Here is a 13,961-nt window from a genome sequence, read left to right as displayed (position 1 = left end):
GGGTATAAACTGTCAATTGTTTGATAGTTAAACTTTAGACTGTAAATCCTTATTGGATAGGGGTTGGACGAATTCTAGAGCTAAGGATAGCTCAAAATCGTCCAAGGCTATCTATGGTAAGGATATGGATTGCTTTAAGAGAAGATTATCCAACTAGGGTTTAAGTTGTAACCCTTAAGGAGTCTACAAGTATAAATAGACCCCATGGCTTAGGGAAATCGGCACCTCATTGAGAATAGAGAACCCCTGGCCGATTTCCTCCTAGCCTCTCTCTCTCAAATCATCCTCTTTGCTATTTGGTGTTTGTAAGCCATTAGAGGAGTGACAATTGTGACTCTAGAGCTCCAAGACAACAAGATCAAACAAGAGATTCAAAGGTATGCTTCTAGATCTAATTTTGTATTGTTCTTATACCTAATTAGTCATTAGAAGTCTTGGATTCAAAGCATGTTTAATTAGAAAGCCTAGATCCAAGCATTAGGGTTTTGCATGCGCACATAGGAAAGTTCTTATGGCTAAAACCCATCATTAAGACCCATTATAATCGACTGTATAGTTTTGGACAAATAGGGACTCAGCGAGTCGGGGTGTATTTTCCACAAAATCCTTTCTGTTGATGGACCAGATGCTAAGATCGAAGGTCCCTCGGTTGTTTAGGCTCACTAGGGACATGGAAATCATAGATATCGGCGAGTGGATGAACAAACTCGGCGAGTTCAGGGCAATGTCCCGACCACATAAAGATGGACTCGATGTTGACCTTGACTTTATCTTGGACTTGAGTTGACCCTTGTAAGGGTTACGAGTACGAATTGCTAAGTTAGAAGAGTTGTTGTGTAGGGATTGAGGATTCAGGGAGAGTTAGTTTTCATACCGAGATTAGTGCAGACACTACACGACTTTTAGGTGAGTTTTCTCCTAGTAGGAGTGGGTCTACGGCCACAATGCCGACCCACAAGTAAAAGTGTTGAATAGATGATTGTCTTTGTGATAATTATCTAGTGTTGATATGAGATATGATTGTTGTGCCCAATATGATTATTGTGTTTGATATGTTTACTTTGCTTGATATGTGTTAGCAGTAGTAGGGGTGAAATAGTCCCCAGTTACCGGTTGAAAGATACCGAATGAGAGGGTAGCTCCCAGTTACCGGTTGAAAAATACCAAAAGGGAGGTTAGTTCCTGGTTATCGGTTGAAAGATACCGAGGAGGAGCCATCTCTTGGCTATGCCCAACAGTTACCGGTTGAAAGATACCGAAGATTATGCATTATTTGGTATGAGTATGACGGGGGAACTCACTAAGCTTTGTGGTTACAGTTTTTAGTTTTGGTTTCAGTACCTCTTCATCTAAGGGGAAAGAGTCGGCAGGGTAACAACGCATCACACATAACAGGAGTCGGCAGGGTAACAACGCATCAATATATAACATATTTCGTAAAATGGTTGCAATATATTATTTATCATAAACTTACTTTATTTATATAAGGCTTTTGTGATATTAAATGTTTAATTTATGGTACTTCTCAAGGTAGCATGTTAATTATTAATATGTAATCAATTAGAATACTTTTTTTTTTATAAATATCTTGAATTTATTACTTTAATTATAATACTAAAATTTTAATTTCCAACCTATTGTATTTAATTTTTTTTAATTTGAATATGGTGCTAAATATCAAATAAACTACTAAAATGGCTTGATACTATTTTCTTAAATAATTTTTTTTTCCAAAAGTTATTTTTTAATTTAAATAGCACAAATACTTGAAGAAAATATTAAATCAATACTTAACTTTAACTAAAATATATGTAAAATTGAAAATTACATTACATTAAAAATAATGGTTTGAAAAATCCATCATTATCAATATTGAAAATAATTAAAGTAATAGTTTTTTTCCCTTCCAACGTTCTAATGTGGGACCCTCACTTTTGGTGGGTCATATCCCTCTTTCCCTCACTTTCCTTTCCCTCACCTAAAAGCCAAGGAATGGGTGAGAAGTCCTTCCCTCACTTTTTTTTTATAAATATGTTTCATATATATATATATATATATATATATATATATATATATATATATATATATATATATATTATACTCATTTTGTAGGGAATTAAAAACTATGAATTTTGATATATTTTTTATGTTTTTTTAATAGGTATATAATTTTATAAATATTAAAAAAAAATAAAAAAAAATAAAAAAAAACTGGCCAATGAGAAGAGGAGAGAGAGTGTGGCACCCCCTCCCCCCACCTCTTTTCCCGCACTCATTTCCCTCACCCACGGAGTGGTGTTCAAGAGGTGAGGGAAACTTTCTTCACCCCTTTCCCGCTCCCACTTCGTCTAGTCTAATAATAGATCTCCTTCATCGTATGGTCTAATTAATACAATAACTAATCTGCATAAACTTTTTATTTTAGTATAAAAATAATTATCATAGTTAATAGCGATATATTAGTTATTTTTAAGATATATATCTATTAATATTAATTTATATTATACAAAATGCACACGGCATTAACCTAGTTGTCCAATAAATTTTGGAAAAACTTTTATGATATAGATGCACATTCAACCCTATCAAGTATCAACTAACTATTTACTTGTAATATATATTGTATGAATGTAATCTAATTAAATTAATGTTTTCATGAATTCACCAACTTACTAAATATTAAAAGGTATGCCCACACTACCACATGGCAATCTACCTTCACTCATGGAATATTATCAAGTATAAATTAATAGATATAACAAGTCATCTAGGTTGGTAATTATAAACCAATGTAAATTTCCTTTAAACCCAACAATTATATACTATCGATCCTGAAAATAAATTGCTTTTAACACTCTTAAAATACACTTTTCATCTTGCCACAGCTTTTATGTACTCGAAAAATCGACATGAAAATAATAATAATAATAATAATAAAATAAAAAAGGTAGATATTCTACCCTACAACTTATTATTATCATCAGTAAAAATAGTGAATTATAACATCCTACTTTCATTTTCTATTATAACGTTCTACTTTCAAACCTACCAAATCCTACTTTCATCTATTTGTGTATTATAAAATCTTACCACGTGGCAAATCTACTTTCATCTATTTGTTTATTATAACATCCTACTTTCATTTTCATTTAATACTTTTAAACCTTTGTTAATAAGATATTGTACTTCGAAAAAATCTACCAAATCATAGCATTATACTTTCACTTTTTTTTAGTCATGGCATTTTAGTCTAAAAAATCTACCCAAATATGGCCTTAAAAATTGCTTTGCATTTGGATGACATTACTACAAGGAATAGATTTTTTAAGTACAATATTGTAATTTAAAGAAATGAAAGTAGAACGTTGTAATCAACAAATTAATGAAACTACATTGATATTCCTTGTATTTAATCGAAGAAAAACAAAATTGCAAGAAATAGCAACATACTTTACTCTTTTTAACAATATAGGAAATGCATTTCGGTTTTTACCCATAATAGCAACATACATATATATTTTATTTACATATAACAATATGTAACCCATTACCACAACACACTTGCATTTCCTTTACACATAACAACAATATACTTACAATTCCTTACTTATAATAGCAATGAATTTTCATTTCTTTACAAATAATAGCATAATGCTTATATTTGTAGTGAAATGTAAGTAAGTTGAACAACATACATTACCTTTTACCTATAATACCAACAACTTCCATTTCTTTGCAAATAATAGCAACATACTTTCATTTTTTTTACTGATAATAGCAACATGTAACAAATAAACCACAATGCTAATATAAGTGTGTTGCTATTATAGGTATAAACTAGAGTACATTGCTAATCCCTGCAAACCCAACATGAAAAATAATCCAAACCAATAAAGAGAAAGTAAAATCCACTGAAATGGGTCCACAAGGCTATATATATAAGAAGCCTGGGTTTAATGGGTTTTTTTTTCCAAAAAGAAATCTATGTTTTAATGTATGTACATATGAAAAGAAAATGAAAGACTAAAATGACATGTGATTTGTACGATTATCATATCGGATTCTTTATAAAAGAGAAGAAGATGAAGAAGGTTTTGGTGAAGATTTGCAAATTGGACACCAATTCTTTAATGCGAGCCACTGGTTTATACATGAATTATGGTAACCATGTTTGCATCCCAGTCTTCCTATTTCATCTCCTCTCACAAACTCCTCCTGTAACACATTTTATGTAACCCTTATTTCAAATTTTTTACATCAAAATTAATAAATAATAATAATCACCTGACAAATACTGCATTTGTTGTCCTCTGCACCCAAACTATGCCTCATTTTTTCATCAGACTCGTACACACTTTTTCTAATGCATTTTGATAATTCCTCTTCAGATAATGCTGTGCTCACTGTACCCATTTTCTCTTCAAGTGCTAGTAGTTCCTGTAACAATAAAAAATAATTCCCATAAAACCATAAAAGAAACAGATTTTCTAAAAATAGAAATGACAGAATAGAAAATAAAATAAACCTCGTATGACATGTTATCAATATCCAGTCTCATGTCCCTATGTTGATCATACAAGTTAAGCCCACCAAGGAATAAATTTGCTTCAAGTGAGAGTAATTGCTGTAGATAAACAAGTTCAGTCAAGAACTATTTACAAGTTTACCCTCCAATAGAGATTAAAGACTAATTTATTACCTCATATGTTAACTCCTCGTTTTGTTCAATCCTATCAAGTGCCAGTAGTACCTACAAATCACCACACAAGATTATTATTAACACATACACGCCACAAGGGTATTAATGTCTTTTGGACAGAATGAGAGAAATTACATCTGCAATCCCATCAATGTTATAGCTTCGTGTTCCATTTTGATTCACAAATCGGACAACAGGATGATCTGAAGAAGTAACAGAAGTTTCTTCTGAAGATGAAAGTGTTTCAACATGCGATGAATCAGAAACCACATCAGCAGAGTTGACTGATGATAAGTCAATGGACTCTTTTGAAGGGTCCATCTTCAATGACCTCTTTGTCCTCACTGATGAAACACTGTTTGCTCTGCAAGCGGTCCAGTTTCTTGAGTTTTTAGGGTCAGAAATGGAAATTCCAGAAGTAGAGACAACAGGGCGTCCTTCATTTGCTGATACCCCAATGACTCTCTTCCCTTTACCAGATGAACTGCTTTCTCCTTGAAAGAATCTTCTCCTCCTGCCATTGTTTGACTCGTTTTGACTATTTTCCATCACAGAGGAACCACTTTGAGTGTAAACCTTCTTAACCCTTGAGCTTGATGATGCAACTTCAGTGTTTCTAGATTTCAACTTACGTTCTTGAATTCCAGACTCTTTTGGAAGACTACTTGAGTCTTTAGGGATCCTTTCTATCTTCTTTTTCTCGGATTCTGGTGGAGGTTTTTTCACATTGGTCACTGAAGAACAAGTCTTTGATGAGCTTCCTGTAACTTCCTTGAGAGAAGATGAACGGAGGGAAGGCTTTGAACTTGAAGCTTTTGGCTTCTCTAGGCATTTGTTTTTAGCAACTTTAGTGTGGTTAAGTCTGCCACAGCAACCAATTCGGTTGCAGAATTGAGGACTTCCATTTTGAGAGCCAGCAGTATCTTTCAAAGCAGTCACTGATCTCTTTTTTGGGGCAGCAATCCCACCAACAGCCTGTTTACTATAATCTACATCCATATAACTGCCCCTTTAAGCCTCCTATCTGCCACAAAACTCATCATCAAGCCATAGAAAACCCTAAAATCCTAAATTGAAGCAAGAAATATACGAATTACAAATCAGAAAGCTCAACGATTCTAGGATACACCCTAAAATCCCAAACAGAAACAAGTAATTCACAATAACTCCTCGAAGAAATATAAACAGAACGAAACGATTGATTAACTGCGTGTGTAGATAGATGCACATATAAAGTTTATTTGCATGCTTTGAGGTAAATAATCAAAGAAGAAAGTATATCATATGATTCTTATCTTTTTCAAATAAAGAATCATAAAAAAAAAAAAAAAAAAACCTCGAAGAACGAGGTACGTAAAGTTATTCCGTCTTTCGATATCGATACGATCGTAATCACGATCATCGATGAATTTACCTAACGTATTTCATCAACCTTAAACATCAAACGTCAAAAGCAAATCAACGAACCTAATATTAAGTCGCTTGTTAAGAAGATGTATTTTGATCAAGTAAAGAGATGGAAGAAGATGTATTTTGATCAAAAAATACGATAAACCTGAATCGCCGATGATACAAAATTAGAATGAATAGGGTTTGTTATAGCTTTACCTTATTGGTCGTGTGTATGAGATAAAGCAAACAGGAGGAGAGAGAATCCGAAGGTGATGTGGGACTAATCCATCCACTATATAATAATGACGATTAGAATATGGAAAGATGACAAAATTGAAAGAAGCTAAAATTCCGGCCTGCCGAGAGAAATTGTCGCATTTGAACCTCAGAATCAGAATCCGTTCGTTCAATGTCAACGGCCGTCTCAGGTGGATCGTGGCATCATGATCCGGAGCTTATCATGGACATGGACTCGGTGGGGTCGGTTGCCTTTGGCCTGCAACTAAAACCAGAACTTTAAGGACGATTGGATTGCTTGATGGTTTTTTTGTGAGGATTTGAATTTGTCGAAATATTTTTAAATTTGTGAAAGAATTGGGATTTGAAACGATTTGGAATTGATTGTGGTTTAGGTTGTAAAATCTTTGAACAAAAATAAATAAAATATGTTTTGTAATCTTGTTTAGTTTTTTATTTTAAGAAAAATAGAAAATCTCATAGAAACCTAATCTATTAACTTAAAAAAACAACCTAATCCACTATCGCTTAATACTTATATCAATTTTTAGTATATTTTAACCACAGCATTTTTTATGTTAATACATCGTAACGGCTTGCCCCAAGCCCCCAACCAACTTGTTGAATCAAGAAACAAACAGTAAATGATAATTACACAAAGATCATAATACAAATTATAACATTCTATTGATTAAATAATGTTTATAGCTCAAATATTACGTTGTATAACATGAACCGACAAAACGAGCAGCGCTCATCCCCGCCGCCACTAGGATGCAGTCCTCCAATCTCCTCCGTTGAAGCAAATGTCCTTCAACGCCTGAACCATAGACAAACTGACGCCCGACAGTTGAGGTGCTCGATCCAAGGAGATCACCATGCGAGGATAACCAGGACCGACCAGGTCGTTGTTAACCTACAACCACCGATCCTGCAAATTCATCATGTTCGCTCTTTGATTAACGATGAACGCGTGATTATTTTGCCGCTGAGAAAAAGTATGCACACCAGACTGGGTGGATGAATTGAAGAAAGTCTGGAAATCCCGAAGTTGGGGAAGAATACCCAAGGCTTGGCAGTTTAATTCGAACCCGACGATCTTATTGACGGTATTAGGAGTAAGATCATCCACAGAGAATCCATACTCATGCATGACTTCATCAAAGAAATCTGATATTAGCAACCGCAACACTGCCTCGAAAATCGACACAAGGACTCCAACCTTCCCTACCGGTGGTTGATAGATGATAGCCCTTCCTTCGGAAATTACATATCGTGCTCTGACATAAACCCAAACCGAAACTAAAGGGATTCGAACTCTTTTGGTGTTGGATCGTTCCCAGATCACGCGGACGTCATTGCCTTCCAATAACGACGACAAGACGAAAGAGAAAATAAGCAAGGAGAAGGTAGAGGCAATCGAAGAAGAGGAAGTAGAAAAAAGAAAGTAAAATCGATCCTGATAAAGGAAGGTTTAAATACAAAGCGGGAAAACCGAACAATTGTCATGATGAAACCGTTTGCGCAGACGGCTCCATCACATCAGTGGACATCAGAACCATCTACACCAACCATGTGTCGTGATCTAAGCTATAACAACTCAGTTATCCCAGGATAACGCTGACTTAGACTAGCCTAAGAGACTTGCTAACGTATCCCTCTAGGAATATGTCAAAGATAACAAAATGGTTATCTAAAGGACGACCTAGCTAATGGTCACTACCCAATTTAAGTAATTAGGTCATGGTCCCTCACCCTCGCGACCTCACGCTTAGAACCCATCGCTTTAGCACCAAGGTCCAATTCAGAACAAGAAACTCCAGTCTAAAATAAGACCAAATAGTACTGGCCACTCCCCATAGCAACAAATGTAGCGCCCAAGGCGCTGTCCTCTGTTAATTCTGCACCAATAGCAGATAACCGCTAGTAGTGACAGATCCGCCAATAGGAATCCTCCATGTCCTCTTAGCCCAGATGGGACAAAGGATCCCGTCGGGATCATACGTAGAAGACAACAGGTATAAAATGACCCTTTCTTCTACAAGAGAAGGGATCGCCTTATTCTCTATCCCATACCTAAACGACTAAACCTAATTATCTCATACGACCACTAACTAGACCGTCGGAGCTTCGTTTCAAGACCACCTCCCGGACAACGACTAACATCAGTTCTTTCTTTGTTATGATTCTCAGGCTTAACCTAGGTGAAGCTATTCTGGGACGACGTTAAGCTCAAAGAACATATCACAACAATATCATATACAATCTTTAGGATATCCTACAAAGATGCACTTGGTAGACCTAGGCTCGAGTTTGTTGGAAGCCTATTGTCTAACATAGGCTTCACAACCCCAAACTTTCATATAAGATATGGATGGAGCTTTTCCATACCACATCTCATAAGGTGTCTTATCTACCTTCTTAGTTGGTGCCATATTCAAGATACGAGCTGCGGTGAGTAAGGCATAATTCCAAAGGATAAAGGGAGAATACTCCTACTCATCATGGATCAGACCATATCAAGTAAAGTATGATTTCTCCTCTCAGACACACTATTAAGTTATGGTGTTCTGAATGGAGTAAGTTGTGAGATAATCCCATGACTCCTAAGATGATCTTGGAACTCTTGGCTTAAGTACCCGCTACCTCTATCTGAACGAAGGATTTTGATTGGTTTATCGATTGGATTATCAACTTCACTTTGAAACAATTTAAACTTTTCAAATGCTTCATGTTTATGTTTCATGAAATACACATAACCAAATCAACTGAAGTCGTCAGTGAATTTGATATAATATCTTTCACAATATCTTAACATTGTTTTGAAATGTGACAACCCGTTATTTTCTATCTTGTAAAAGTCAAACATGCCAAATAAAAGTCAAAGTTATTGTGTTGTTAATTTAATTAAGTTAAATTAATAATATTAGTATGTATAAACCTTGTATTAAAGGTGTTATGAGAATTAGAAGTAAAATCATTCAAGCCGAAAACCCTCGCAAACCTTCAAATCTTTGGACCGAAAACCATTCTCGGTCAGACCCCTTGGACCATAAACCCACCTCGGACCGCAAACGATTCTCGGTCGAAATCAGGCAATTCCTATCCACTTGTCACGGGTTTTGAGGAAATTTGTGCATCCCAACGAACTTATCCCATCAACTTTTCCTTCCTATTTATTCATGGGACCGAAAACATATCCTCACTTCTTCACCCTCAAACCGAAAACACTTCTTTTTCTCCCAAGATCATCAAACCGAGAACTTGTTTTCTCTCATATATCATACGGAAATTCACCATTTTCTCCTTAGGATCTTGCTAATTTCACTTAGTGTTCTTCATCCTTTCAAGAGAATCATCATCCATCATCTTGATGTGACAATCCCATACTTTTTATTCAACAAAAGTCAATTTTGTTAAATAAAATTTCGAATTTTATTTGTTCCATTAAGTTCATGTGGGTTAGAAAATAACTAATATATATAATTAGAGGTTATATGAATTTTTAGAACCAAAAACACACGAAAAATCAAGATTTCCCTCGAAAAATCAGCGAAACTCGTTCAGCCACACGTTTACGACTGTAAACCCCTGGGCTGTAAACCCCTGGGTTGTAAACCATTCACATGCCGAGAACCCATTCTCGACCGTAAACCTAACCGGTATAAAGGTTTTTCCCAGGTAGATTCTTCATTTCTCACAATTTTCACCCAAAAACTCTCTCAAGTTGCTCCCAAGAACCTCCCAAGAACATTCATACCTTCAAGAACAAACCTTCAAATCTTCATATTTTCACCAAGAACATCTTCAAATCTTCAAGCAACCGCAAACCTGTTTACAGCCACAAACCTAGTTCACGGCCGCAAATAGCGTTGAGCCGGGAACCTTGGCTGAAAACTCTCTTTTTCCACTTCAAACAAGTCTCGGATTCCGTTAATTCCGCATACAACAACTCGAGGGTCGTCTTTCCAAGTCTCGCTGTCCGGCACATACATATAACCAACTGTGAGTTCATACCCCTCCACTTTTACTGTTTTTGACGTTTTCAGGGGAATACAAGCAAAACACAAGGAAATTTTGTGTTCTTATATAAAAGATTTCAATAGAATTAAAACTTATGCAATTGATTCAACCAAGAGATCACTACATTTTATAAAATATTTAGATATTTTATCCTTTTTGTAACATGTTGAGCATAAAGGAAGTTTTCAACATACAATCATAATTGCAAAGTTTTCAGTACAATACGTGAATCAAATACATAACATACATGTCGTTCAAAAAAAATACATAACATACATGTAAACTATAATAGGTATAGTTTGGGATTCAATACACAGTTTTACAAATTCAAGAACCTTACGTCATAACAAACATATAAAATATGGTAGATATAGTTTATGGTATACAATACTATTTTCCGAATACAAGAGTACAATACTAAATAATTATTTAAGTATAATTATTTTTACTCTACAATACATACATACAGTTTCAAGTACAAGAGAACACTACACTACATGTAAACTAGTTAATACAAGGTTGTGAGGCACTACTTCAATTGTACCCTCCGAGAGTACGGAAATAAATCCTACTACAGTATAACCAGAGTCTCCTCAAGGGAGGGTGTGAGATTTGTGTATAGATCTATACAAGATTGACAATCCCACACCTGAACTGCTAGCTACAGTTAGGCAGGCATGCCTAGGGTGACAAATGTCATAACATCCGACGCTTAAAGAACGTCGTAGATGTCACTAGGTCACATCAAGCATTGTTATACCAAACTCACAACAGTATAAACTAACCATTTGTTTACAGGATTTCATTCTTCAAATAGTTTTATTTTAATTAATAGAACTATCATACACTACAACTGGATGATTCCAGGGATTACAACTCATGGTTTTATTTTAAGTAATAAAACTACTATGCATACTGGTGATAGCCAGGTTTTTTTTTCATACAGAACATACTATACATATTGGTGTTATTCAGGGTTTTTCATACAGAACATACTATACATATTGGTGGTAGCCAGGGTTTTCATACAAGAGTTTTCATACAAAACAATTCAATATAATATAGCTGGTGGTAACCAGACATACAAACTAATAATTTCATATACTACTACAGGATACAGTAACGAACATACATTCCGGGTCTTAGGGCTTAAGACTACTTTACACTACTAAAAAAAATATTGGATTTTCTTGAGAAAACATACAAACATTTTCACAAATTCAAAGACAAGTCTTCATTACAAAAACATTCTTATGAACTCACCAACTTAAATGTTGATACTCTTTCAAAATCGCTTGTATTCTCAAGGAACTAGTAGACAAGTACACCTGCAGGCTTTTGAGAAGACGGAGCATATAGAGTCACGTCTTTTATACTTTTGTTGTATACAAATTATGTATCAAACAGATGTAAATACCTTATATATATTCAATGTAATGGTTGTCCTTACTTTGATTACTATAATGCAATTGTTATGATACTATACATGACATCCTCCACCCCCCGAATGTTTCCGCCGTCTCGGTTTAGGGGTGTGACATATTGGTATCAGAGCTATTGTTTATAGTGAACTAAGTATATCAAACCTTACATGGTATACAACTATAAACACTAAGGGGCCGAAGCGCTCTGAACTAAAAGTATACTTTTAAAATCTAAGTATTTTATAAGAAGTATACAAGTATACATATATACCAGAAACAATATCACTAGAAGAACAAAATAAAAGTATTTAGATGTTGGACACTACTGTTAAACCTGGACAGTTATGTAATCATATCTGGGATAAATATAGCCTGATCAACTAGATTTATTTGAGATACGACCAACATGTGTTTGGGAGTGATAGTGGTGTGCGACAAGTCTAAAACTTACCAAACTCCATACAAAAATGGAACAACAGAACATAACATACAACCTAAAATACTATAGGAGTATTTTATCTATAGCCAAACACATTGTAGACATTTCATTCCAAGTGTTGCAATTTATTTTCTAGCGATTGTTTACTTGTATTAGTCTACTTCCTCTATAAAATCGCTTAATAGAATGCTTTATCTATTAGAGAAAGATGCCCCCGAAGAAGAAGTCCAACAGAAAGAACTACAATCCTCTAACAAATCCGCCGCCGCCACCTCCTCAGTACGATCCTGTTGTGTTCCAGGCAACAGTGATAGCAGTTGTGGCTGCCGCCATGTAACACCTGATTCCCAATATGCATTTAATTTAAGCATTTCTGTATTTTTCTCTGGGACTCGACGAGTTGGAGGCCCAACTCGTCGAGTAAGGTCGTGATCCGTGGGCATTTTAAGTGACCTACTCGACGAGTCGGGAGACTGAATCGGCGAGTAGGTGTTGTTTGAGGAAAACCCTAAATCTGAGGGTTTGCACCCTATTTAAACAACTTAACTCAGCCTAAGAAGCTGTATATCGAAACCCTATGCGTTTTTGTGTGATCTAAATCCATTTTGGTGCTTTTGGGTGGTTTGTGAAGCTTGAAGGAAAGGAAGAAGCTTGAGAATTCGAGTTGGGGCTTGTAGATCCAGAGATCTTATTCCATCTTCAGCTCAATCAAGGTAAATGCCCCCTGTTTTGGTTTTCCATTTGGATGTTCATCTTTAGGGCTTAGATTTTGGGTGCATTTAGGGCTTCCTAAGCCATTTTCGGATTTGTGAAGTGATTCATGGGGTTCTACTTCCAGATCTGAGTCATTGGTGGGGTCTCATGGCATAAAGGTGCCAACTCTATGGCCATGAGAGCCCCATGCACATTGTAGAGCACCTTTTATGGATTTTTGAGCCAAAAACCCCATGCATGTGCATCAAGTTTGGAACTTTACGTGTAAAAGGGACATTAGGAGGCCATATCTATGTTTTTGATGTGTTAAGACCCATTTAAATCGGTTGTATAGTAATGGTCTGTCACACCCCCAAACCAAGGATGACGGAAACGTCCAGGGGTGGAGGACTGCATGTATAGTATCATAACAACAATTGCAATAGTGATTAAAGTAAACACAACCAAAATAAATATAATTGAAAGAGTTACATCATTTTATGAGTTTACATGTTTCCAAATCAATTACATTATGTTGACAAAAATGAAATGTTTGACGCCTTAACGTCCCCTCCTCAAAAGCACTTGATTACCTGTTTAGTGATTTCCTGAGAATACAAGTAGTTTTGAAAAAGTGTCAACACAAAGGTTGGTGAGTTCATAAACTTGTGTATGTAGTTATGAAAACCTTTTCTTGTAAAAGTAGTGTTCGTTCCAGAAAATCCAATATTTTCCTTAATGTGTAAATGTAGTCTTAAAACCCAAAGACCGAAATGTACAAGTAATTTGTCATACTTATAGTAAAACAATGCAAGTTCAAATCGACATAAACTCGTTTGATTTCAATGAGAATCCCCGAAAATTCTATGTTTGTTAATACTTAATGTGAGTTATTATAACCATGCTATGACCTAGTTGGCCTGAAACGACGTTCTTCAGGCGTCGGAAATGTTATGAAATTTGTCACCCCAGACCTGTCGGTCTAGCTGTTGAATGCAGCTAAGGTGTGGGTTTGTCAGACCCAATATAGATCTATATACAACTATCACGCTCT

At 35.4% G+C, this 13,961-nt stretch overlaps 1 protein-coding gene across 6 annotated transcripts; it reads right to left on the bottom strand.

Annotated features, from left to right (window-relative positions):
* Positions 1-3,917: 3,917 nt before the first annotated feature.
* LOC111897544 (E3 ubiquitin-protein ligase MBR2) lies at positions 3,918-6,624 on the bottom strand. Of its 6 annotated transcripts, none has more exons than XM_023893495.3 (6): positions 6,308-6,624; positions 4,835-5,766; positions 4,700-4,750; positions 4,526-4,624; positions 4,285-4,437; positions 3,918-4,215 (listed from the first exon to the last, which is right to left on the bottom strand). In XM_023893495.3, the coding sequence occupies exons 2-6, from the start codon at positions 5,696-5,698 to the stop codon at positions 4,066-4,068; spliced, it is 1,317 nt and encodes a 438-aa protein (XP_023749263.1). In that variant the 5' UTR covers positions 5,699-5,766; positions 6,308-6,624; the 3' UTR covers positions 3,918-4,065. The 6 variants fall into 6 exon arrangements, with proteins under 6 accessions (XP_023749263.1, XP_023749264.1, XP_042758497.1 ...); XM_023893496.3 differs by having other exon boundaries at positions 4,835-5,723; XM_042902563.2 differs by having other exon boundaries at positions 4,835-5,719.
* Between the last annotated feature and the right edge of the window lie 7,337 nt (positions 6,625-13,961).

Source organism: Lactuca sativa, chromosome 5 (assembly GCF_002870075.4).
Source record: "Lactuca sativa cultivar Salinas chromosome 5, Lsat_Salinas_v11, whole genome shotgun sequence".
Taxonomy (NCBI): domain Eukaryota; kingdom Viridiplantae; phylum Streptophyta; class Magnoliopsida; order Asterales; family Asteraceae; genus Lactuca; species Lactuca sativa.
The sequence above is the reverse complement of the archived record's forward strand: the minus strand, read 5'-3'. Positions and strand labels throughout refer to the sequence as shown.

Coding starts and splice junctions, on each gene's coding strand:
- LOC111897544 (XM_023893495.3), bottom strand. CDS start 5,698: ATGGATGTAGATTATAGTAAACAGGCTGTTGGTGGGATTGCTGCCCCA. Junction 4,625..4,699: donor ACGAGGAGTTAACATATGAG/GTAATAAATTAG, acceptor GTTTATCTACAG/CAATTACTCTCACTTGAAGC. Junction 4,216..4,284: donor ACAAATGCAGTATTTGTCAG/GTGATTATTATT, acceptor AATGTGTTACAG/GAGGAGTTTGTGAGAGGAGA.